Here is a 25,159-nt window from a genome sequence, read left to right as displayed (position 1 = left end):
AAACAGGGAAGTTGTTAGTTAAAAATTCTAAGTTTTATTGAAATAATTTATTGTGTAACAAATACAATTTTCTATTTTTTTCTTTAACTGGATCCTGTTAGATGTTCTCCAAATTCAGTTTTGATTCAGATACGATGCACTAAAATACTGAACTTCAGACGCCAAATTATATCTGTTTTAGTGATCTTTGATCTTAATCAGTGTAATGAAGTTTGCAATCTGCTCAGTATAGCTAATTTATATTTTTGTATAGAAATTTTCAAAATAAGGAGTGTTCATTTGGCACATTCCACTTCACTAAAATGCAGATATAGGTGTGCAAAAAAAAAAAAAAAAAAAAAAATATATATATATATATACAGGCAAAATCTGCCTTAATATTTGACTTGTTTTTCAGTATGAATATGTCCATACTGCAAATTTCTTTGATTTTCATTTCTATTTGATTTATCCCCAAATATAGGTAGCCCTGCAGTCAGTAATCAATTTAGGTCTGAAATTTCCCCCTCCCCTGCATCCTGTCTTTGTAGCTGAATAAAAAGGAGAAGGTGACTGTCATACTTCTAAGCAGTACATTTTTAGAAGGTCAGAATGATTAAATTCATTCTCAATAATGTAGTTTTTTTCTGTTCATACTTTTTTATTGACAGTCTTTGTTTCTTAAAGAGCCTTCATTGCTTTTTTATTTAAACAAAAACGTAGCAAAGAAACAGATGTGTCCCATATAAAATATGCCATAAATCTTGTCTCACAAATTCTTTTCTCTGAACTTTCTGACAGAAACTGTCAAATATCCACTTTAATTCAAGTATAAAATGTTCACTTTGTGTCATGGCGCCAACCACCATATGCTGGAATAAAGTCGGTAACCAGCAATAAAAAAAGGCAACATACGCACCTTTGAAACAGTACAAGCAATCAACAGTGAGAAAGGTCTATATAAATCTATGGAGAATTAATCTCAGCTTTGCCACTATCCTGCTGTGCATTTACAATGAGATTTTGCTCCCGACCACCAGAAGTGGCTTACTTTGCAGAAGGAGTGTGTCCTAATGAGGCGAAAACGTATGGAAAACAAAGCAGCAGCCTTTAGCCCCCTGCCCCCATCCTTTGGATCACCTAGAAGAGCCTGTCCTAGTGTGTTCAAACGTGTGGGGCCATTACACATCACACACTGCTGTACTTTAGCTGATCATGTGAAACCAATCTTTAGTGAGCTTAATCAGCAGAAATGATTTAGCCTCATAAATCACTGTTACCATTCCACAGGAGGAGGCAATGCTGTGGCTTTTCTCTTCTAAAAGATTTCAGGCACAAGTTTCCTAAGTTTCTCTGAAATTAATTTAATTCTCTTCTTATAGTTAGTCATTGTTTACCTAACAGATTATCCATTGGTTCACCACCCAGTTAACATATATTTTTATCTCTCATGTTTTTGAGAAGACCTGCTTGGTATTAGCTTAAACAGTTATTTTACATGTATTTAAAAGTGTTGTCCTTGGTATAAAAATGTGCTGATCCTGAAATATTTCACTTCTGCTACAACAGAAGATTGTAGCTATAGAAAATCTGAATTGTTTTCCGGAACATAACAGATTCTCTGAAAGGATTAGAACTAATTATCCAGTCTGCAAACTGTTTAGATACCTTTCGTCATCTCAAAGGTTATCCTGCATAATCACATTCGAAATTGAGCTATAAAACATATATACAAAACTATATACATAATACATACTATATACATATATATATATATAAAACAATATACAAAACTATAAGAAATTATTAAAATAGAAGTTAGAATTAGATTGCATTTCTATAGTGTTTAATTTAATTAACTTTAAAAACTGTTCTTCACTCTTAACAGAGTGCAGTTTCAAATAATTTAATTGGAATAAACTGAAAAATGTAATGTTAATTCTTTCTTTATAACTAATAACTGCAGAATACATGAAAGTAAGCCTAATATTAGTCCTAATTTCAATGAAACGATGACCTTCTTCTGTGCAACCTAACTAAAAAAAGAAATATCTTTATTTGAAAAAAAGCTCTAACTCTCACAGAGTACAGTAAAAGCATCGGGGTAAGAAAAATATATTTTAAGAAATATAGGAGTTTAAGAAAATACACATAAAATGTTTTTTCTGCATAGTTAGTTATAAAGTTCTGGTAAAAAGACCTTCAACACTATTTCTGGCGAATTTATAGACAGCATTATCACTTTTAAAAGAAAACATAATTTCCTAGGTTTTTTATTACCTATGATAATAAACACTTACTTGAATGTGTTGCATGAGTGTGTTCTGCTGGTTGTTTGCCTCAGTGTGTGCACAGATGTCTACAATTTGTTATGCTTTGGTAACATTAAAAATACTGACTCAATATTTTATAATGTTTAACAATTTCTGTGTACTCTGTTAATTAGTCCTTGCCCAGTACTCAAGGTACAGGCTGGTAAGTAATATTTCTGATTGCTTATATGGAACCTTGTTTGTTAAGCAGCTTTCCAAGGCTGCACAGAGACTCTTTGTATGGTAGAAACAGTTGTACATTTTCCTCGTTGGATGTGGGTTTCTTAGCTAAAAACAATTTTTGTACCACTGCAAAGGAAAATAAACTTGTAAGGACTGGTTCAGGGGAGCATGATTAAGACCTCATGGCAGCAAGTGTTCTGAAGATTGTTTTGAAAGGATTTAAGATGTCTATACCAGTATTTAAACTGTCCAAAAAAAATCGCAAAGCCAAATCTTATGCTAAAAAATCGACATTTTCTAATTTAGAGAAGAGGTAAGGGAAACAAGGTATATGTGATTACACTGCCTGTTGTTTGTTCCCCTGCCAATAATTTTTAATGGTCTCACCTATTTTGTCCCAATGTGACAGATATTAAATGTCTAAAATCTCAATAAAAATATGTGGATAAATAGAGAAGAGTGACCCTGTTAGTCTTCCAGGGAGAGAGGCTGTATCATGAACTCAACCCTTGGTTAAACATTAATGAACTGATTTTGGAACTATCTCTGAAATACAGATTTATAATACTTCAGGCTTTTTTGGTTACATTGCTCACAGACCTCCTTGCTTAACTGATACTTTAGAAGAAAGGACTGTTGTTGGGGATAGATGAGGGGTGAGACTTTTGGGGGTTTTTTGGGGAATTTTTTGCATTCTAATTTACTGGAATGAAAAACTATTAGACATATGATGGAATATTTACATGTATTTTCAGGCTGAATTCCATGAGTTCAAAAAGCCAGCAAATTAGAAGTTAAAGACTGCCTAAAGAATACCAGTCTGATCATACATACTAAAAAAAAATACCTGCTAGGAATCTGTGCATAGAACACTCAAGTTTTCTATTGTTATAAACCAAAAAAGCACCTGCATGAGAATGGTGGACTGTAAGGGAATAATTTTTATTACATTAACTATGAATTTTTCAAATTTGAAATAAAGTGGGAAATATGTTCACTCCTATATGCTATGCTTAATATGAAGGGAATGCTTACGTAAAGTTATTATTTCTTTATGGAAATAACTTGAAAGTTTCCCAATAAAATAGTGTAGAAACAGAAATTTTGGTCTTTATGTATAGCTCTAGACATACAGTTTTTTCATAAGTATGTCTTTTCCCAGTACAGGACAAGTGTTGCTCTAGGATTTCTGACATTGCATAGTTTACTAAAATCCTTAAAGGTTTTTGGGAGAGACTTTCAATCATTAGAATGAAAAGTATACGTGCCTGAAAGTACAAAATCCATTTTTTTCTGAGAACCTCATTTTTAAGAACTTTTATATCCTCCGTTGCTATCTTAATTAATGATATAAAGTTCTACAGCTGGATTCAGTTTTTCTGAAATGTAAAACCAATAGCATGTGGTACTAAATTAGAAATTTCCATGTCTTTAACAATTCCAAAAATCCAGTTTTATACTCCATACCATATTTACTCATATCAGTCTAGGCACACTTTCAAAATGCAGTAGCTATTATGGCTTTTTCTCAATTTTCTGATTTAAATTCTCTTGCATGTATGTATATTTTCATGAAAACTTTTTTATTTGCACTTGACATCTGTTGTTTTAAAAATTCTATTAATTTGATTTGCATTCATTTAAAATTTACATTTCAAGAAACCAGATACCGGCAGTGTTATGTAATGAAAAGTATTTTCACATGTTATGTACAACGTGCAAATTGTTCCTTATAATTCCTTTGCAATTAACTGCAGTTATTGCATTTTTATGCAGGGACCTTTCTTTCTCTTGCCAATAAAATAACATTAATAATTTAAAAAATATATATGAATGCTAATCATATTTATCAACAGCTTGCATGAGTTGCTACCCTCATGTGTGCGGTTCTGCTACCATCATTCAATCAATAAAATCTTGAACTGTATTGAAAATTAGAGTTATACAACATGATTAATCTAGTGACTGGACACCAAAACTATATTGAAAGAAAAATTATAAATCTGATTTTTATGCACAAAAATAATAAATTCAGATGAATTTTAGGATTCATCTGTAGTGTTTATTCATATTGTCATGTGCTCTTTTACTTGATCTGGCTGGGATGGAGTTAATGTTCTTCATAGATACCCATATGTTGCTGTGTTTAGGATTTGTGGTTAAAACAGTGTTGATAACAGACTAGTGCTTGGCTACTGCTGTGCAGTACTTGCACAGTATCAAGGCTTCAGATTTTTTTCCCACTCTGCTGCCCCTAGCAACTAGGCCGGGAGTGGGCTGGAAGTTAGATGTGGACAGAATTTGGACTGCTGACTTAAACTTACCAAGATATTCCATGCACATGTCATGCTTAGCACTCAAAATGGAAGTGAAGGGAATGTGTAATAGGTAGTCACTGCATCAAAACTGGGTGGGCATCAGTCTGCCTGTAGGAAGTTTTTATTGCTTGCTTTTTCATTGCTTGTGGTTTTCTTTTCCTTGCTCTTACTCATTCCTATTGGCTTTCTCATGCCACTGTTGAAGAATAGCGAGTGAGTGACTGTGTGGTGCTTAGCTGCTGGCCAAGGTCAACCCACCCCAACTCTAAAATAACAGTCCTTATGGGAGTCCTTCATTAGATTGTTCTTAAGCTCACAGAACTGTCATATACCAGCAAGGGCACCCCCTGTGAAGTTTTCTTTCTGCTTGTAGTCCAGTCATTGTTTTCATATTCCTATGAACAAGGAATAAACATGGAAAATGTCTTTACTTGAATCCCTCCTGTGAATACTGAATAGCTGGATAAAAGAATGTTTTTTAAAAGGTCTCCTTTTCCCTACAGTTTACACAAAGTGGATGTCCTGAGTAAAGGATTTCTTAAAAATGAAGTCTATTTGGAAGTTTTCACTGGTAATAGTTCTACTGAAAGGAAAACCAAGGGAGGCTAAATTCACTCTGCTGTTGATCCTCCTGTTCTTTGTATTACTATAGTGACTAGGATTTTAAGCATGTCCAGAATTTTGTATAAAGGCAAAACATCTATATTGTTTATAATGATCCACTCTAGTGTGTTTACCCATCTCCAAGGCCTTCCTTGACCATTTTTTTCCCACCCTGCACAATGCCTGATTAAATAAAGTTGATAAGTTTATTTTTATTTTGGTTGTACTTGTATATGGTGATAGATAGTGTAATTTTAACTATAGGGCCTTCTGAATTCGGCTTTAGCTGTTATAGTAAGGGACATGGTTTAGTGAGGAAATATTGATGATAGGTGGATGGTTGGGCTAGATGATCTTGGAGATTTATTCCAACCTTAGTGATTCTGTGATTCTGATATCCAGGTATAGCTGCAGTGCATAATTTCCAAGAGATTTTGTTCTATTGCAAGGTTGTATGTCTTCTATTGCAAATGGTTTTGTCTTCATACTTTAAAAAGGACAAGAAAATAATGCTTGTTCTCCTTACCTCAGTAATGCCATAGTATGTGATATTTGATATTTCAGGAAAAGATAACCTATCTGAACCTTTCTACGGATACACCTCAACCCTTTCTTTAGTCTTGTTTAAAGAGGTAGCATGTTTCCATCTTCACAAATCAGAGTTCATTTGACCCTCTTATGATATATATACTTAAGAGATTTTAATCTTGACTAATGATAAAGGAGAGTGCTTGCCACCTGGAAAATGGCCTGTCCTTTTTTACTGTCTTAACAGATTCTGTCCAGGCTTTATAAGTTCAAAGAGGTATATCACTAGGGGTTTGGTTTGGTCTTGCATGTTTGGGGTTGTTTTATCTTTTTTTTTGGAGTTTTGGATTTTTGGTTTCTTTCTTTTCTGTGACTATGTCTTATCACAAATTCTGTCTTAAAGTAACCATAGTTGGTTGGAATACATGAGTCAGAAAAGACGTCTTTCCTCCTCGAGGAAAAAAAAAAAGAAATGCCTTGTTTTAGTGTGTTCTCCCCTCTACCCCATCCTAATACCACCCACCCTCCTCCAAAAAAAAAAAAACAAAAAAACCCACAATCTACAATTACCTGTCTCTAAATGTCCACAAAGCATTAACTTTGTGAACCACATGAACTCAGCACTGAAATATTAATCTGAGAGTTCTGATTTCTGTACCCCAACTGCTACTTCTCTGTGCATTTCTTGCTGCTCTGGAATGTTTATAAAAGTGATGAAAGGCTATACATGAGATCTTGCAGTTTTGAAAATAATAAGATACTAAAATAATAAGATAACAAAAAAGCTGTAATGGGCATGAGTAGATCAGTAGACTTAGGTGAATTATTCTACTTAGACATATGTATACTTAATAAATCCAGAAGATTTTTCCATGCAGGGTGGAGAGACTAGCAGGGCAGATGTAACTTATATCTGTGCACCCATTTTTCTTTCTTTGTCCTCCACTCTTAGAGCAAGTTGTGTCTTCTTTTGTCTGTTAGTTATTTGCCTTCTCCAGTATTCAGTCTTTGACACTATCTAATATTGACTACCATTTGTTCTTTTGGGTCTTGGTTCTTTTGTAGCTGGGAGCTGCTATGCATATATTAGGTGTGTTAGAAAGATTTTCTGGTCATTTCTCAAGGTAGTGTTGCTCTTTTATCCTCAGCATGAAGATAGCAGGATGAGTATGACCAATGGTTGATCTCCAGAGCCTATAGCTGCATTACAAAATATATATATATATATATGTATATCTACAGCAGATTAGAAGTGCAAATTTTGCCAATAGGTGTTTTACTTTCAGAATGTTGCTTGTGAAAAGACTGAAGCTCTTCACTGACCCTGGCTATCATGTCTGTATTAGAAGATATATTGACTAAGATAGATTAAGATATGTTGATTAAGAGCATATTAAGAACCTTCATTTAGACATGTAGCAAGACAGCAAAATTCCATTTGATAATACCCTTCAGTTTCAAAGGTACTCAAATATAACGACTTTGAGGTCAGACAGACGGCTCCTTCTTCTTCAAAGACATTTTGAAAGACTTTTATCTAATCCATGTATATGTAGTGTGTAACATCTGCATTTGTATTGCAGATTAATTTGGTGCAGAAAGACTGTATCTGTAGATTGAAACAGCAGTGAATAATGCTTTTCTGTGTATATAATAGAAATTCAAACTTTGGGATAGATTGAATCTGAGGTGCGCATCTCCAAGTCATGTACCTGAAGTGTCAAGCATTGTTTTGATCCTTTTGTCTCTGAACCTAAAAATCTCAGGGAGAGAATACTCAGGGAAAGGAGTATATTTGTCCTTTTCCTTACTCTTAACCAAGCACCTGATTCGGTGTCTGCCAGAGGCAAAAATTAGGCTAGATGAGTCTTCAGATCAAATATGGCTTTGGCTATATTCTTAAATTAAAGAAACTTGAGATCAAGCATATAGTCTAAGAATGAGAGCTACATAGCTCCACTTTAACAAAATAACAAATCTGCTGTTGTCAGAGAAATAAAAGCAAGTTCTTTATGAAATTCAATTTGATAGTTCTCAGTAACTTTATAAGTTGAGGATTTATACCTTGATTTGCAGATCTGTGGAGGAAAATACGGAGTTTCATGGAAACCTTCACTGATGCTGTTGATAACAGTCACTGCAGGTTATGGAAGGGGGGAAGAAGAGCAGAATTCTGAGTAGAAAATAATTGAAGAATTGCATAGAATAGTCTAAAGAATTGCTCTATTTTCTTGTCTTATGCATAATGGAGTATTTGTAACTGCTGTTTACTTAGAATTTGTTACAAAGAGTTGTTCTTTTGTCTTCTTAACAAGTCTGAACATCTTTATTTCAAACACATATTTAAAAGTAGTTACTGAGAAGACATAGACAAGGTTGGAAAACACTGTCATACGCATAATACTTTCTTGCTTCCCCTTTTCCCTTATATTGGTACACAGACAAACACACTGTCATAATAATGTAAACTTTGTGTGTTCTTTCCTAGAAGTCACATCTTTTTTCAGGCTTTCTGTAACTAAGTTTTTTCCTCCATCTTTCTTTAATATGTTCTTAAGAGATTAAAAACCAGTAGGTAAGTTCTTACACTGAACTATAAATACTATCATATACTGTTCAATTTTATACACAGTTTAGCTTGTAACTGTTTTGGTTTTCCTATTTGTAGTTAATTCTGTATAATTATAAACTATCAGAATTCCTGCTTTAAAAAAAGAAACAAAAAACCATATGAACCATGGAAATAACAAACTAAGAATATTAGATGAGCTTTGGCCTGAAACAAACAAAATAAATCAGAACTGTTCTATTTCAGTTGTAGCTCTCTTACCACCAGGATTTGAGGCGGAGATTTTAATGGCATAGATTTATAGATTCATATGAGTTGGATGGGTCTCTTAAAGGTCATCTACTCCAACTCCCCTGCAATGAACAGGGACACCTACAGTTAGATCACATTGCTCAGAGCCCTGTCCAGCCTGACCTTGAATGTCTCCAAGGGCAAGACTTCCAGCACCTTGCTGGGCAACCTGTTTCAGTGACTCACCACTCTCATTGTGATAACTTCATTATATCTAATTTAAATCTCCTTTCTTTTAGTTTGAAACCATTTTCCCTTGTCCAATCTAATATATATATATATATATATATAATTCCTTGTTTTCTTTGCACAGGACACAAAATGCTGTTTTTTGCTTTTGCCGTAATGATATAATCTGACTAAATATCTCCAACACATTTGCCCAACATATGAGTAAAAATTGCTTTGTTTTGTCAATGTTCAGCAGCGTTCTGAAGTAAAGCAGTTTTTAGGTGATTTTAATTTAATACAAATCTCTTAAGTGCCATAGTCATGAAATGAGATCATTCTGTATATATTTCTTGATGGCCTTGTCTGAAATCAAGTGTATATCTGTAACTATATTTCATCAACATGTGCGCTCCTACAAAGAGAGCAGTTCCTTATATTTGTATCATTACAGTGTCTGAATTCTGTTTATATTAACATTTGCACTTACAGAATTTATTCTGTTGTGGAACAGAAATAACTCTTCCCCTTCGGTAACACTTTTTTTTTACATACATAGTATTCTGTTGCAGCTAAGTTGGCTATACTGTATATGGAATTATGAAGAATTGATCAGCATTTTTCAAACAAAACTAGGGCTTTTGCATGAGGAAAACATTGAAAAGCAGGGAATGCTCATCCTTTGAAAATCAAATCCCTGTAAGTAGTTTATATGAGCTCTCTGTAACAGAGGGGTTCAGATTCGGTGACCATATTTCAAACTCTTGGCTGCTTTTTCAAAAAATCCTGTACATTTAAAACTTAGTACATGTGTTTTCACTTTCCAGCTTCCTGAACAAAATGTGATAGCTATATGGAACAGTTGCTGTTAACTCTGTTTGGTACCTGTTCTGCAACTTCCAATTATTTGCTCTGCAGAAATTGGTTTAAATTTGTAAGTTCTGGTCTGCAACAATAAAGGAATATACACAACTTAATGCTCTCTTTTTTAAAACCTGATTGTCAGGTTCAATTATTTCCTTCTATTCTGATTGATATATATTTCTATATATTAGAGTATCAGATTTTAAATTACTTTTCAAATCCAGTATACTTCATTTCTATATTGAGAGGATGGATTTAGATACAAGTAATAAACAAAAAATGAAAATTAGTAAATATTTATCACTTCTATTATATCTAGCATACAACCTATCCAATTTGGAATGTAGGGAATGCTAAATCTGTAGGATCTCTAAAACATTAAGGAAGTAATTTATGTTTGAAATGTTTTTCACTGACAGCTAAAGAAGAGCATAAAAAAGAAGAGAACAGTTTGGAAAATGCACAAAAATGGTAAGGTTTTTTTGCATGTTTTTTCTAACTGTTTGCTTTTGGTTAAAGATGTTATTGATCTAGGAATTAAATAGGAAGAAGCATCTATACTTCAAAGAAGTAATGCTTTCTGAAAATTTCTTACATAGTCTTCCAGGAAAAAGTTCAGTTAGATTTTTAGCCACTCTCCTGTGTTTGGGGTTTTAATTACTGTCAACATTGAGTTGAATCATTGTTTTAAAGAATATTGTAGTAACTGATTAACTACTTAATGCAGTAGAAATGTGTTTCACCGTCATGAAACCTTTTCATCACCTAAGCTACTGAATGTGATATACTAAGAAACCAGTGAAATCCAAACAGCTTTCTGATCTGAACATCTATACCTTACTTAGGCAGAAGAGGCAACATATAGGAAAAAGTAAGATAAGTTGATACATGAACAGATCATAAACTTTTTAATAATTTATTATTTCTAATAAATATAGTGTAACAGGTAATATTTTCGTTAGATTGAAGTGTCTACTTCTAACCTTATTTATGTTAGCTATATCAGCAAAGGTAATTTTAGCTGCTAATACTATTGGTTGTAAAGTTATCATGTTCTTGTATAAAAATTAGAAAAAGTAATTAAAAAAAAAAAGCAAACTACTTTCTTCATGTTGCATTTATATCGTCATACATTTTCAAGATTGTTTTGCTCTATTCATAAAAATGTGAAATTATAAAGCAGTTTAAAGAAAAACTTGCAAATCACTTTTCATGCATTTCTGGAAGAGCATATATGAAAAGAGTAATATATATAGAACAGTAGATACACAATATATTGACTTTTAAGTTCCTTTGCATTATGCTCAGTTGGCCAAATATTTCCCAGCTGTTCATACAGCTGTACTAGGGTAGCTGAGTGAGGAGCAAGAGGACTAGAAGCTCTCTTTGCAGCTCTGCTTCATGTAACAGCAGCCCTGCTAACATCATGCTCACTTCTTCCTAGTTGAATCTTCCATTCCAACTGCAGCAGATAGAGCCGTCCTGAATTTTGAATTCCTCTGCTGCCCCCCTCCCTCCTCCTCTGCCTTCATCCTGACTCATAGTGCTTTGCCCCTTTTTGTGTTTCATCTTCAGATCTTCCCCAGGTAGCACTGTTTGCTTTTAATCAGCTTGCTCTAGATTCCTGAGCTCCTTCCTGAGTTTTAGGAATAACAGATCTTTTCAGCAGAAACATAAAATGCTGAATGCTTAGCTAGCAATTGAGAAACCTAAACTCAGTATCAGACGACTAATTCCTTATGACAACTGCAAATTAAATGTACTTTTGTAACCTGGAAAGCCTACTCTGCTTCAGAAAGACTGCAAAGCAGATGGGACGTGGAAACAACTGTGCCAGAGAGGGAAATTTTTGTTGGTAGGTAGAAATGAAACAGGTCAGCCAGCTGTTAGTCAATAGTTTAGCCAATTTGCTGCCACCCCTGCAGTAAATGGAAACAGTTCACCTGTCTTGGGAGATCTTCAGGAGACCTCTCTCTTTTTCTGACTGTGTAGAAAGACTAACCTGAATGTCTAAGTAAGGTGGAGTCACTCTGAGCTCAGAAAAGTTATATATAAATTACCACTGATCTTTTTTTAGACCATGAAAAATATATATTATTTTTAATCTTATCACCAAATCTTATTGGGCTATGACACAAGCTTTGCAGAGAGAAGTGATTCAGCCTTTGCAAAAGTAAACATACTACTTTGTTTCATTTAGATCAGTCTCCATGTAATATTCCTAATAATGTGAATCATTCCATTTTATCCACACAAAGCAATGTCATAAAGGTTAAATAAGCACAATCAGTTAAAATATCATCAAAAGTTTTCTTCTGTAGTAAAAGACTACTTTGAAAATATTCAACTGCATAACAATTCTGTAGCTGCATTATAATATTAAAAGCACATTACTTTATTGATAATGTTGGTGGGGGTTTTTTTTCATAAAATTCATTGCTGTTATCTGCTTATTGACATACTTGGAAGGAGACAATTTACTTTCTGTAAAACATTTGCAAACTGATTGCCACTGACAGGATTTTTTTTTACTTCTCCTTAGAATTCTCTCTAGTTATTTGAAAGTTATTTTTTAACCAGAACTGAAGATATTTTCTCACATGGCACAATGACTCTTCTGCAGTCTTTCAGTGAAGAGAAATGGCAAAATAAGGTCTCTGTGGCACGTTATGAATAAAATTAAAGACATAGGTACAATATAGCATTCCCATAATATGAGAAATACAGTTTTTCGTCTTTAAAACTGTGATTTGACTGTGTGACATATCTCCATTGTGGCTTCTGCATGTGTAAGTTGTCCTCCTGAAAGTGAGGTAGGTGTTGGAAGGATAGCTACACTAGGCATGAATTGCTGCTATGATTTTCAGGGCTAAGGGGAAGTTAGGGTAATTACCAGTCTTGACTACTGAATCAGGAACCAGCCCTCAGAGAAACTGTTTCCCCTGTAGGCTTACTGTTGACAGTTTCTTTTCCCCCCTCCCTCCTAGCTTTGAAGAAACAGTGGGATACTTTGGGATAAAGCCAAAGCCTGGTGAGAAGGAGATCACGCCAAACTATGTTTTCACGGTGTGGTACGAATTCTGCAGTGACTTCAAGACCATTTGGAAACGAGAGAGTAAAAGCATTTCCAAGGAGCGGTAAGGTTCTAATAAAGTCATTAATACCATTTTAGATGTCTGGGAAACTGTTGCTTCTCAAACCTAACAAATTATACTCCTATATTTCACAGGCGTCATTGTTTTCTTTCAGATCTAATGGACATCAAGGAAAGATTATTCCCTCAGGGTGCGTAGGAAAATTCACCAAAGGCATGCTGTCCCCACAAAAAGATAAACACATATAATCTGATAAATTACACTTTTGTAACCCCTTCCAATTACTAGCTAGTAAAATGAAAGGGGAGCTGTGCTAATTTGTAACAGATTGCTTCTCTGTGCATTTTCATGTTGAACTAGCCTAAATGAGGCGATATTGCTGTCGCAGACAGTACAGACAAATAAAAGTGAATGCTTTTCCAGTTAATATACTGCACTTGCATCAAAGGGAAGCCCCAGAGATTCAGGCCACACTTAGCACTGTGTTGAAGCCCCACGCTGAATTTACAGCACCACTTCTGACTCTTGGTGTCCTGCTGAGGACTTCAAACTACTTACCGCTAGATCTCACCACAGTCAACTGATTTTATTAGTTAAAGTAAAAAAATAAAATATAAACCCTTCAATTATTTGCTCAATTTTCTTAAAGAAGCTAAAAATCTTTTGCAAAGAAAAAATACCTATACAGCAAGTGAGTAAATGTCATGTTTCAATTCATTTGAAAAGACCTAAAAAGTGGTATTGTGGACATGCTTTGGAAAAGAATGGTCTAATCACTTTCAGCATAAAATATAAATCCAGGTGTGTATTCCAAAGTGACACAGATGTAAATAAAAGATTTCTTAAAAGATCTTAGCACTTACATTTTGCTTTAAATCAGTGGGGATCTTAGAATCATGTAAACGTAGATTTTTAAAGGACAAAATGGAGAAAATATAAATTCCTGATTGTCAACCTTATGGGCATTGTTTTATAGATGTTACAGGTTTTAAACTCTTGAAAATTGTAGGTTTTTCTATCGTCTGATTAATGATTAGATTGATTTTAGAAGATGACAACTGTGAACATTCAGAAAATCTTTTATTTCTTCATCTGTAAGTCAATATTCAAACTGGTTTTCCAAATTAAAAAAAAAGTAAAATTACTAGTCACTAGGCAGATTTCTCTAATCATCAAAGGATCGTATCGTGGATATACTGTAGTTCAGAGAAAAAATATCCAGAGCGTACATCCATTCCTGTGTATGTAGTTAGTACTTTGCTGATCAGATACAGTGGTCCCTTCAAAGCAGTTGATTTAAGTTGTCTTGTTCAATAAATACATTAGAAATCTTTAAAAAACCCTCAAAGTCTGTTAAAACAATGTTGAAGAGATCTTTGTAAGTAAACTGCTGTATTCTGTGTTTTCCTGCTGGGATGAAATAAGAATTACTAACTGCTTAATAATTATTTAAATAAAATGTAATAGTGAAAATACATTGCAAACACTTAAATAGTTCCTTTAATGCATACTTTTATTCCCATTCATGAATGTAAAACAATGCCACTTGTTAGTATTTCTCTTCAAAGCACTAATTTCTGTATTATATAGACTTTGTTCAGAGTGCAATCTTTTTCATAATGTCTCAGTAATCTCAAAAGAACAATTCATTGTCATTTATAGTAAAAATCTAGGTGATTCATTAAGACCATGAGCTGCTGAAATGAGGAGCCTTGTGTAATAAGTGAATTAGAATGACAGAAGAGCTGTTTTTATCAGCCTAAAATGGTCTGTAATGTGCTACTGAAAAGAAGAACCACATGAACTCAGTAAATTTGAATGATGGGAAAACTATTTTAATTATTGAAAATGTGCTGTGAATTCGTGATCTTTTAAGGTTTTGTTTTACAAAGTATGGGACTAATAGTTGATGAACTGATGTCCAAGAAATTTTGAAAGAAAGTTCAGAGTCATTCTGCACATTGGTAACTAAAAGCCTTAGAATGACTGGAATGGACAGCTGTCTTCCATAACTGGCTAATTAATTTGATGCACTATTTGTTTTGCATTTTTAGAGATGGTAATTAAAAAGAAAAATAAAAGATTATTTTCATCAACAATGAATTCTTCTGTTAAAAAAAAAAATTTCAAGCGGAAAAATTGGTAGCAAAAGTCAATATTTTCATTGTTGGGCACTGAAACTAAGACACTGATAGTCTTATGTAAACACTTTTACCGTTACCTTACCTTTCAAATTTCAGGTGGAGATGCAGAAATATAAAATGTATCTGAATTAAACTAGACATGTAGTTACCTAAATATGGATTTAATTGTTTACATTTATAGGGGAATGTCAATACTGGATTATAATTTCTCACTCATAAAGTATGGCTCAGAAAATTCTAAATGTAATTATAATATGCAGAATTATCAGTATTATGCCATACCAAATGTATCATTAAAAATGTGTTAGCTTAAAATTAACAGTGGTGAAACTTGGTCAAAAGATTTAAGAGTAGAAAATTATTTTTTTTACTCAAAATGAGCTAGTTTGTGTTGCATAAGAGAAACTATAAAATCTCTGAATTTCAAGGAGGAAGGATACCCCTTTTTTGTTACCCTTGTAGCAAAATGACAGCCTCAGCTGCAAGAGCCTGTTTTGTCTAACATCTCCTTGGCTTCTAAATGTAACACAACTGTAGAAATCTAATTAGATTAATGCTTTTTCATAAAGTAAGGGAAACACTTTAACAGAGCTGCCCAGCACTTAACTCACCATGAAAATAAATTAGCTGCCTGCAGAAAATAGTTGAATCGTTGTCTCTTTCCTGGACAAAATTTGAACACCATTTAGAAAAACAAGACAGAATTACAGATGGATAACAAACCTAGATAGATACAACAAATGAATGACTGTAGAGATAAAATGAAGAAACGTTTTACTTTAGGATGTGTGTGCATGAACTGTTTTGTTTTGGTTTGGTTTTTTTTTTGCTTTCTTCTTATAAGATTTTGAGATGCTAATCAAACTGAAGCCCAAAACAAAGTTCTGCCATGGTAAATTGCATATCTACAAATTTCATTTCCCTTTTTCTAGTCTATTAATTTTCTTTTCAGTGAGTATGTCAAAATAAATGCATATTAATATGTGAATATCTATCCATAAATCTATTAAAGCAGTCAAGAACTATTATAGTGTATTTTAACAGAATATCCTAGCCAAGTCTGAATATGGGGGGAAAAACATATACATATGAATATGTATATACAAAACAAATAGTTTGCAGTGATTAGTAGAAAATCACAGAATGTAGTTGCATGTTGTGCAACATAAATGTGATGAGAATTATCATGTGCTTATATATACATATGGGACAACCAAATAGGAATGGAGTTATAGCTGTAAATTTTTCTCACTGCTTCCACAGCAAATGTAAGATTGCAGTAATAGTTACCACACTAGATTAGGCCACTTCTTTTAGATAGAATATACATACAGATTTCACAGCTAAGGACCAGAAATAAGAAAAGAAAGAAAAGAACCAATGTTTGTCTCAGTGTCTAGAGAAGACATAGTCATTTGATAAACAGAAATAACATGTTTTATCTTAAAAGTAGGGTAAGTCCTGTTTTAAGAAGGTCCCTTTTTTGTGCATTTTTTTTGTACTTGAATTTAATCACTAGTACAAAACATATTGATAGTCTCACCTTTATCTCTTGAAAAACATTATAGTGATTATTTCTGAGGGGGCACAAAAGCAATAACAGGTTTAAAAAGCTGAAGCTCTGAATGTAGCAGTGTGAGTAGCTAATGGTGGTAATTATCTGAACAATAAAAAGGGCAGTAAACAGTGCCCAGTCAATTTTTGTTTGCTATAGTAAGTTGGAGTTGGCTATTGCTTTCTACCTCTTTCATTTCTGGTGCACAGTATTGGTCTAACCACCAATTAAGCTAATCTGTGAGTCTAACTTGCACCTAACAAATAACTGAAATTTGGCAGAAGCACTTGCCACAAAGGAAGTAGTGGATTATATTTTTGTTCTCAATACTACAGTGAGCAATGAGGAAAAATAATCTTTAGTTCATGAAACGATAACAGTTTTCGAAGACCAGATTTATTTTATAGCTTGATTTAAATGTGAATTTCTCTCACTGTTATCATATCTATTATGTGATATCATGCTATACTGCTCAGAACCTAAGAAGATACAATAGAGAAATTAAAAGCATGGAGTGTGAATGGGAAATAGTCATTACATACCTAATCTAAAACAACATGAAGTGTGAAACTAGCAAGTGGCTGGTGCAAGCCAAATGCAATGATTGTTTTACAGTAGCCATACATAATCTGTTGAACACCTTGCCACCAGATGGCTCAGGTGCCAAAAGTTTATGTTGCTCCTGCATGATGGCAGTACAAATCCATATTAGAATATGAAGAACTGTTAAATGCAAAGAGAGTTTCCAGCTGGGATACTAGTCTGGGGATTGTTACTGAATACTTTGGCTGTCCTTATATGTTCCTTGGTATTTGGTGGTATCCAGCTCAGACGTACTGAAGCACATTTTTAGTCTGAGCTGGTGTAGCTTTTTGGGGGCTTACTGTTCTTTTCTTAAGCACCAGCTTTGATAAAGGCATGAAGTTTTGTTCTTTTCTTGTGACTACAGAGGTAAAATTTTTCACCTTCAAACACAATCAGTAAATCCCCCAGAAAATAAAAGCAAACTAAGTGTATTAGCATTTGGAGAGAAATTCCACTGATAACTACATCCGTACAGACATAGAAAAAAAATGTATGTTAATGAATATTTATTCTAAATCTCATTTATTCTAATTCTCAATTTAAAGATTTGATCTATAATGATCAAGTTCTTTTTACAAGGATTGACAGCAAGCTTGACTTGCCAATTGTACTGTACAGCACAGTGATAGAAGTAGACAATGCTGAAACTTCAAAGTCTGTTACAAGGCTATTGTGATGCTAACCAAAGAGTTTATCAAATAATCTGACAGATTAGGTAAAACACAAGGAACTGTCTTCTGAAATTTTGAAACTGCAATGTAGGCTGCCATGTTTTACAGGCTTACAGTGTTTTTGAGAATCTGTGCTGTTGGGACTAATTATGGTCCGCATACAGAAATTATCATACGGCTGAGAGAAGTAAGGCATGTAAGTATGAAAGGAATTTCAGCAAAGGGAGTATTGCAATATTTGGATTGCACAACAATTCCTGTGATGCCAGTCCTATGGTAGAAGTTTGTACTCCATGTCACAGATAGCTCAAGTGGAATGATCATTTCAAGATATTTCCTAACTTTTAGCTAACCACCAGCTGTGTGGAAGGAGCTACAGAAGCAAAGAGAATTGATTATAGCAGAATATCAAGAGTTGGGACAGAACCAGATAATATTGTCTGCCTTCACACGCCAGTAAGACCTGAACATTCATGAGTAGCAATTGGCTAGCTCAGACAGGATTTTATGTATCCTAACTGTAGACTTTCAAGTGCAGAATGAGCCTGCTCACACCTTCTGTCTGGCTAGGCAGGAAACGTAAGTGAACATGATGAGAGTTTATCTGCTGAGACCCTGGCATACAGAGAAAACTTTAATAAATACAAGCATATGTTTTAGTTGAATTTCTGTGTTGGGAGTTATAAATTAAGAAAAAAAATGGTGCTTTTATTTTTTATTGATATGTTCCAATTTAAGAGGCGTGACTTGTATCTAGTTTACAGGGAAAGCCAACACCTGTCACCTAGAGGCAGGAAAAAAGCAAATTATATTCCCACTGATTATAATAAAGATTCAACTATCACGAGTCTCCCAATTAAAAATATATTTATTTGCTCACTTCATTCAGTTTTGGTTTCCATATTGTGTGATACTGTGCTATACAGCTCAGCATTGCAGTTGACACCGCATCTTCTTTATTCATTAGGATATGTTGACCTTTTTTGCTCACCACTGCATGAGAGTAATGTTTCTTTTGAATACAACCATGTTGTGGTTGATCAGATTTCAAAGCTTAATTGACTTGCATTCCTTAAATCTTCTTTTTTCTCCTCTGAAACACACTGACACACCAGAACTGTTAGTGTTTAATGTCTTGGAATGGTAAGTAGATCTGAGTTGTGACATTCACTGATTAATGCTGCCCGAAACACAACGTGTGAGGAATATCTATTGCCTCCTCTGCTGAGATTGTAAAACATACCTTCGAAAAGATGGCCTTCCCCATGCTTACCCTGACAGAAGTAAATCTTTAGCTGTTTTCTGTAAAGACAAGCCATTGCTGTTTCCTCGACAAAAGTATTTTTCCAAGTTTATTATTAGTCATTCTTAGTCTGCTCTGCCCCTTGAATTGTGAAGTTTTGTAGTTTTGAAAAGTCATGGATGTTAGGCATAGTCCCTGGTGACTTGAAAAAGAAAACATCACTCTCATTTTCAAGAAAGGGAGAAATGAAGCCCCAAGGAACTGCAGGCCAGTAAACCTGAAGTAATGGAAAGGAATATATAAATTAGTCTACTTCTCTTTGGCAAATTGATGATTTTGAATTTGGATGGTTCTCATACTATTTTGTTTTTCTCATTTCAACAATAGTGCTTCCATGCACAGTAGCCAGTTCTAGTACCCTAATCATGTTTAAAAAAAAAATTATTTATTAGACGAATTTTCAGTTTGGATGCTTCACTGATGTAATTACTGAGCTAACCACATTGTTAATAATTGCCTTTAAAAAATCCCAGGGAATTATATTCATCTTAAATTAGGTACTTAACTTTCTGAGAATGCCTGCTAATCTTATCAGTCATATGTTAACAAAGTGATTTCTCCCTAAGAGACCAAAATGTAATACATAATGTCTCTCTGAAGCAAATATGAAGTAAACAAGTGACCTGGTTTATCTTTATTCCTTATTCCAAACTATTTATTCTTCATAAAAAAAAAATCCAGATTTCCTAGAAAGTGTAAATATAGGATAAAACACAAAGAGCTACATCTAAATCATCAACAAGCATAATTTTCTTTATAAGACCTACAGTTTATAATCCCTAGAATTCACCTTTCAGCTGAAAATGTGCACTCAAAACGTTTAAAAGCAGTTCAGAAAACTCCTAGGACCAAAGAGAATGTGATGGAAAATATGATTGAAACAAGGAAAAGTTTAGAAATTGATGCCTCTATTTGATTTTTCCTAACCTGTGCACATACACCTGAAAAGCATTATCATCTTTGCATAAACTTAGTAGCTGTGAGGAATAGCATGCTGTTCAGTGGCTGCTGTCATCTATGAAAAACAAGTAAACTGTACTGTTTAACAAAAAAAACTGTAAAAAGATGGAGTGATGTGTTACAGCTTTGTTGCTTGCTTGACAAACAGAAAGCTATTTAAATTTTAGCAAGACTACAGATATGTTTAAAAAATTTATAGAATGGTAATTTGATCTTGGTGTATTTGAGGTTGTACTGAGAGCTAGGAATTACAACAAGGAATGTTATTTTCCAACACTGAATGTTGATAAACACAAAGAGGAATTTATGACTGTGTTCTGTATTTCTAAAAAAAATTCCCAGAATCAGGTATGGTGATAATGTTACAGCAAGGAAAGTAAGGAAATACACATCAGTAATTACAGCTATAATCCACTTTCCTTTTTTGCTTTTCTTCCAAAATTCCTCAAAAATTGAGTGTGTCGAAAGTGGTTTGAACTGGATGTGGTGTTTTTAATACTTTTTGAATGGCCATAACAATTATTTCTACTAGTGGAAAAAATTAAATAAGAGAAGAAAATACAATTTTTCAGTTCCAGAGTGCCAAGAAACGTGTTGTTTATAGTAAAAGGCTGATCTTGTGTGCAGTAGTGAAAACTGGGCTGGTGAGTTCTTGCTTGTAAAAACTCCCTTGCAATTTCTTTCCCTCTGTATATAGCATATTGAATTGTAAAGTAGGTGTCTGCAGCAATCAGCATTTGAAAGGCTGGTAGATGGCCAGATCCTGTCTCAGGTGTGCCAAGAATTTTCTTTCCTTTTTATCACTATTTAACACGTAATTTCCCCTGCCTTTTACTCTATGAAGGAAGAGAATCACATCCCTTTCTCCTTTCCCTCTTGATAAAACTTCTGATTGCGTTCTTCTGAATTAAATTCTCACAGAAACATGAGATTTAGGATCTGAATGGAAACAATGGAATCAGATCTCTGTTTTCTCCCCTTATCTCAGTAGTGCTTTTAGTGTACTGGTGTGTAGCTGTGCACAAGGCTGCCTTAACTATCTGTACACAAGAACCTAATTTGTGTCTCTCCATATCACCACATCAGTGAGATTGGCCCAGCAATTCCATGTAAAGCAACAAGGAAAACATTAAGATGAAAATTGGCAGATGCTTTCATTTCAAGATCTTCAAAGGAAATAAACTGTATAACCTAGCAAAAGTCTTGGTGAAATATTGTATTCTATATGTACAAAAGATCTAGCCAGCTAGCTTGTGGATGTTTTTCAAAGTATCTTCTTGCCTTTCTACTGCAGCTGTTTTAGTTCCATACAACCCTTATCCCTCAAGAGGGGAGAAATAGTTTGCCTGCTGAGATTTTCAGTGAGCAATGGAGACAAGCTGTGCTTTTGCTTTTGTTTTTCTCTTCATTTAAAATGCACTATTTTGGTACTTTATGCAGTGCCTTTGAATACTAATTAGTATTTTGTTTAGTTAATGTGTGTAACAAGGTTGGTGATGGTACTTCCTACAGATAAAATATATATTAAGCAGACCTAGAGCAGTTTGAATTTCTTTGAATCTAACAATACCTTTTGTGTATATTTTGTTTCAGAATTAAAGTGGCTCAACAATCAGTAAGCAAGTTAACTGCAGAGAAGAAAGTTGAAACAAAGAAAATCAATCCTACTGCTAGCCTGGTATGATCTCTTTTCTCAGCATGGCATTTAGAATGGTTTTGTGACACTGTTCTTGTCATTCAGGGTGATGGTGGGTTTTTGTTCTTTCTGAAGTGTGATGTAGGGTTCCTAGTTTGAATGTAGCAGGTTGTTATTCTTCCCGTAGAAAAATTGTAAAGCTTATGTCCTAATGTAGTCTAATCATGAAGGTTAAAATTTAATTTAGTTGTACCTAAGTATGGCTCTTTTATTCTTGATAACAAAATTTAATGAGACCTTTTCTGGTTTCTTCCCCCTTGCCACTAAAGTCTCTTGTATTTTCTTTCATGTTATTTAGTGCATTGGGGCTTACTGTATACATTTTAAAAATTAATGGGTGTCTTCTTTCTCTAAAATCTTACAAAATGTTGTTTACGCTGTTGAATAGTGGTAGAAGGGTTCAAATCCTCATTTTGTCATTAGAGTTGCCCAGTTTTTTTGATAGGACACAGAAAGAGGTCTAATAATTTACGCTGTAAATAAAACTGTTTTTTTATCTTTGTCAAAGGCAAAGAATTTCTCAAACTGTGGGATGCAAGAGAATTAGGGAAGGAAATGTTCAAATGCTGAATTATTTATGTCAGCAGAAACCATTCTGGACAAGAGAAGGTATTAGAGTAAACTGAGAAATGTATCTAGTTTTCTATTGCTACGCTGATCTTCACAGAGCTGCTATTTAACTGGCAATTTTTAAAGTCCCACAGTGTTTGCCAAGTGCGTAGCTAAAGCAAGCTCAGCTTCCCTAAAGTAACTAGTGAACTCATTGTGAGCCTTACTTGAGTGTTCCAGAAGTTTTGTGTTTAATTGTTTCTTTTTAATTAAGGAGGACTCTAATCTGCCGTGACTCATTTAGTACTTCTCAGTATTCTAGACCAAATACTTTAGGCATCTTGAGAGTAGACAGAAAATTAGAGGAAAGAATGATAATCAAGTTCTTCTTATTTTTAACAACAGAAAGAAAGACTTCGTCAGAAAGAAGCCAATGTGACTGTCAACTGAAAGAAGAAAGATGAAAACAGTAGTGTGTCTTAATACCTTTCATGATGCTTTCTTATGCCCATGGCTCAGAGAGCACCTTTCGTTTGCTATTGAATTCTGCTTTGCTGATTTGCTCCGAGACAATCCACTAAAGATTTTTCAGTTCCTTCAAAGGGGTTTGTACATAACGTAGAAGGAATTCTAAGAAATTTTTTACATGGGAATTCAGTATGATTTTCTGTACTTTTTCCTTACATTGTAAGGAATCTGGTTGTTATTGGTTATTTAAAGTATTCTATGTGTAATGCAGTAATATAGAAGAGTTAAAATGAGAATTTTGGATACAAGGTTAGATAATGAGTAACAACCTGTAGGTTATTTACAGGGCTTTGTGTAGATTAGAGCAAATATGCTGTTCATTTCACAAAGGACTATTACACCATATTTTTTATTACTTCAGAAGTAACTGAGATAAAAGTGACTAACTGTAAGTAGTATTATGGTGTCTGAGTACTGGATGCATCTTTCTAAAACTGATCAAATGTAATTATAGATTTACTCTGTATTTTACTATAAATATTTTTCTAGATGCCACACATTGAAATGAAAGCAATATTTTGCACATGGAAAGGAATAGCTTCAAATTCTTTATCTGTATGATCAATGGTGTAACTGATTAACTTTTTTTTTGCTTGTTTTAACCTGTCCCATATTGTGAGCTCCAAAAAAAAAAAAGATCAAAAAGTATATTTTTATTTCAGTATATGTTGAAATTACCATTTCCATAAAATAATGTCTTTACTAGTCATTGAACTGAAATACAACAATGTGTTTCCATGAAGTTAGACATTTGTCATTAAATCTTCGTCTTTCAAATCTACTGAAAGCTTTCTTTTAGTAATGAATAAGTCACTCTAAAAAGTCTGGTCTTGTCTTGATATATTTTTATGAAGAATGTATCCAGCATATAAATATCTATCTATATGGATATATAAATTTAATAAGTAAAACTTGAGGTAGAAATGTGAGCTGTCTTCCTGCGGCATTGTAACCTGTGAAGTAGCAGAGCCTGAAAAAAATCTACCAAATACCCACTGTTACTTGAAGATTCTTAGAAGACTTGAAGGATGAGTTAATGTAAAAACAGGGCAACTGGAGAAAATGTGCCTCTGCTTGCTGGCCATAGAAACTGCCTTCTTTATGATAATGATATCTGAAGCGTGTTAGGAAGAGATATTAGATAAAGAAAAAAGTACAAAAAATAATGAGGGCAAGGCATTAGTCCTTTGTCTTCACTGATGGAAAGGATATCCATGAAAAAATTATTCATCACTAGAAATGAACACTTGTTAAGGAAGACAGCAGTTGTGAAAATTACCCCCCATTCATGGCTGTAGCTTGAAGACTTCATATACTGCAGATTTCTTAAATGAGTTTGTCAATCTTTAATAGATAAAAATAAAGGAATCAAGACTGTCCTGTATGTTTTGGAGTTTCTAGATGCTACGAATACACCTAACATATGTAAGCATAATTCTTACGGAAACAGTCAATAACACACTAAAAAATAAACTAAGTTTTAGCTCCGCTAAACTCCCATTGAAGAAAAAGACATTCCAAAGTTTTAAATTTTATCTTCCACTAAGTAGGTAAGGTACACTTATTTCCAGTATTATCAGTGATAACAGGAGCAATAATTCTTACAAAAACCAAAGAACAGCAAGCAAGGCAATTTTGATGATCTTTTAAGCAAACAACTGCTGAGTTTTGATATGTTTTTTTATGAAGAGAGTGTATATTGACATTTGGATGATTAGGTTTTTTTCAATGAAATGTTTTATTTGGAATTACCAATAGATAAGAGTAGCACTGTTTGTGAAATAAGGATTGATGTTGAAAATTCTCATTAAAACTATACTATGGGAAAAGTTTTTAAATTATTGAAATATCCTGTTTCAAAATTACTCTCTATGAAGTTTCGTTTTTCAGTTCAAAGTGGCTTTTTCATTTTGCAATGTTGAAAAATGTATATAAAAAGGGATTAAAATTAAAATTTTGATGTGAAATGTTCCTTGATTAGATTTATAATTCTTCTTTTTGTTTTCAGATTATTAATTTGCCAAGATTTCTGAATATGTACTATTTTACAGAAATCTCCATAACCTATATTGCACAGATAGTTTCTTCCTTATCTGCATTTGTACCAGTTTAACTCTTAAGGCAGAGATTAAGATTACAACTTCAACTATAACTTAAATTAACTATTACTTGTACTGTTGGTTATACTGTTTTAAAGTGGAGTAGAAAAAGTACATCTAGACTATTTAATCAATTCTATTACTCCAGATTTTAAGATT

At 33.7% G+C, this 25,159-nt stretch overlaps 1 protein-coding gene across 1 annotated transcript in view; it reads left to right on the top strand.

Moving 5' to 3' along the window:
• Positions 1-24,859, top strand: part of FMN1 (formin 1) — a 115,482-nt gene extending 90,623 nt beyond the window's left edge. Inside the window, exons 14-17 of the mRNA XM_065754009.1 lie at positions 10,235-10,286; positions 12,803-12,952; positions 21,722-21,806; positions 22,779-24,859. Of these exons, the coding sequence (XP_065610081.1) occupies positions 10,235-10,286; positions 12,803-12,952; positions 21,722-21,806; positions 22,779-22,823 (332 nt within the window). The 3' untranslated portion in view covers positions 22,824-24,859. The remainder of the gene's footprint in view (positions 1-10,234; positions 10,287-12,802; positions 12,953-21,721; positions 21,807-22,778) is intronic.
• Positions 24,860-25,159: the final 300 nt, after the last annotated feature.

This window comes from Cyrtonyx montezumae, unplaced genomic scaffold, assembly GCF_038088225.1.
Source record: "Cyrtonyx montezumae isolate F1298 unplaced genomic scaffold, pur_monq_1.0 scaffold_10, whole genome shotgun sequence".
Classification (NCBI taxonomy): domain Eukaryota; kingdom Metazoa; phylum Chordata; class Aves; order Galliformes; family Odontophoridae; genus Cyrtonyx; species Cyrtonyx montezumae.
Note: the sequence above shows the minus strand (reverse complement) of the source record. Positions and strands in the feature narration are given on the sequence as shown.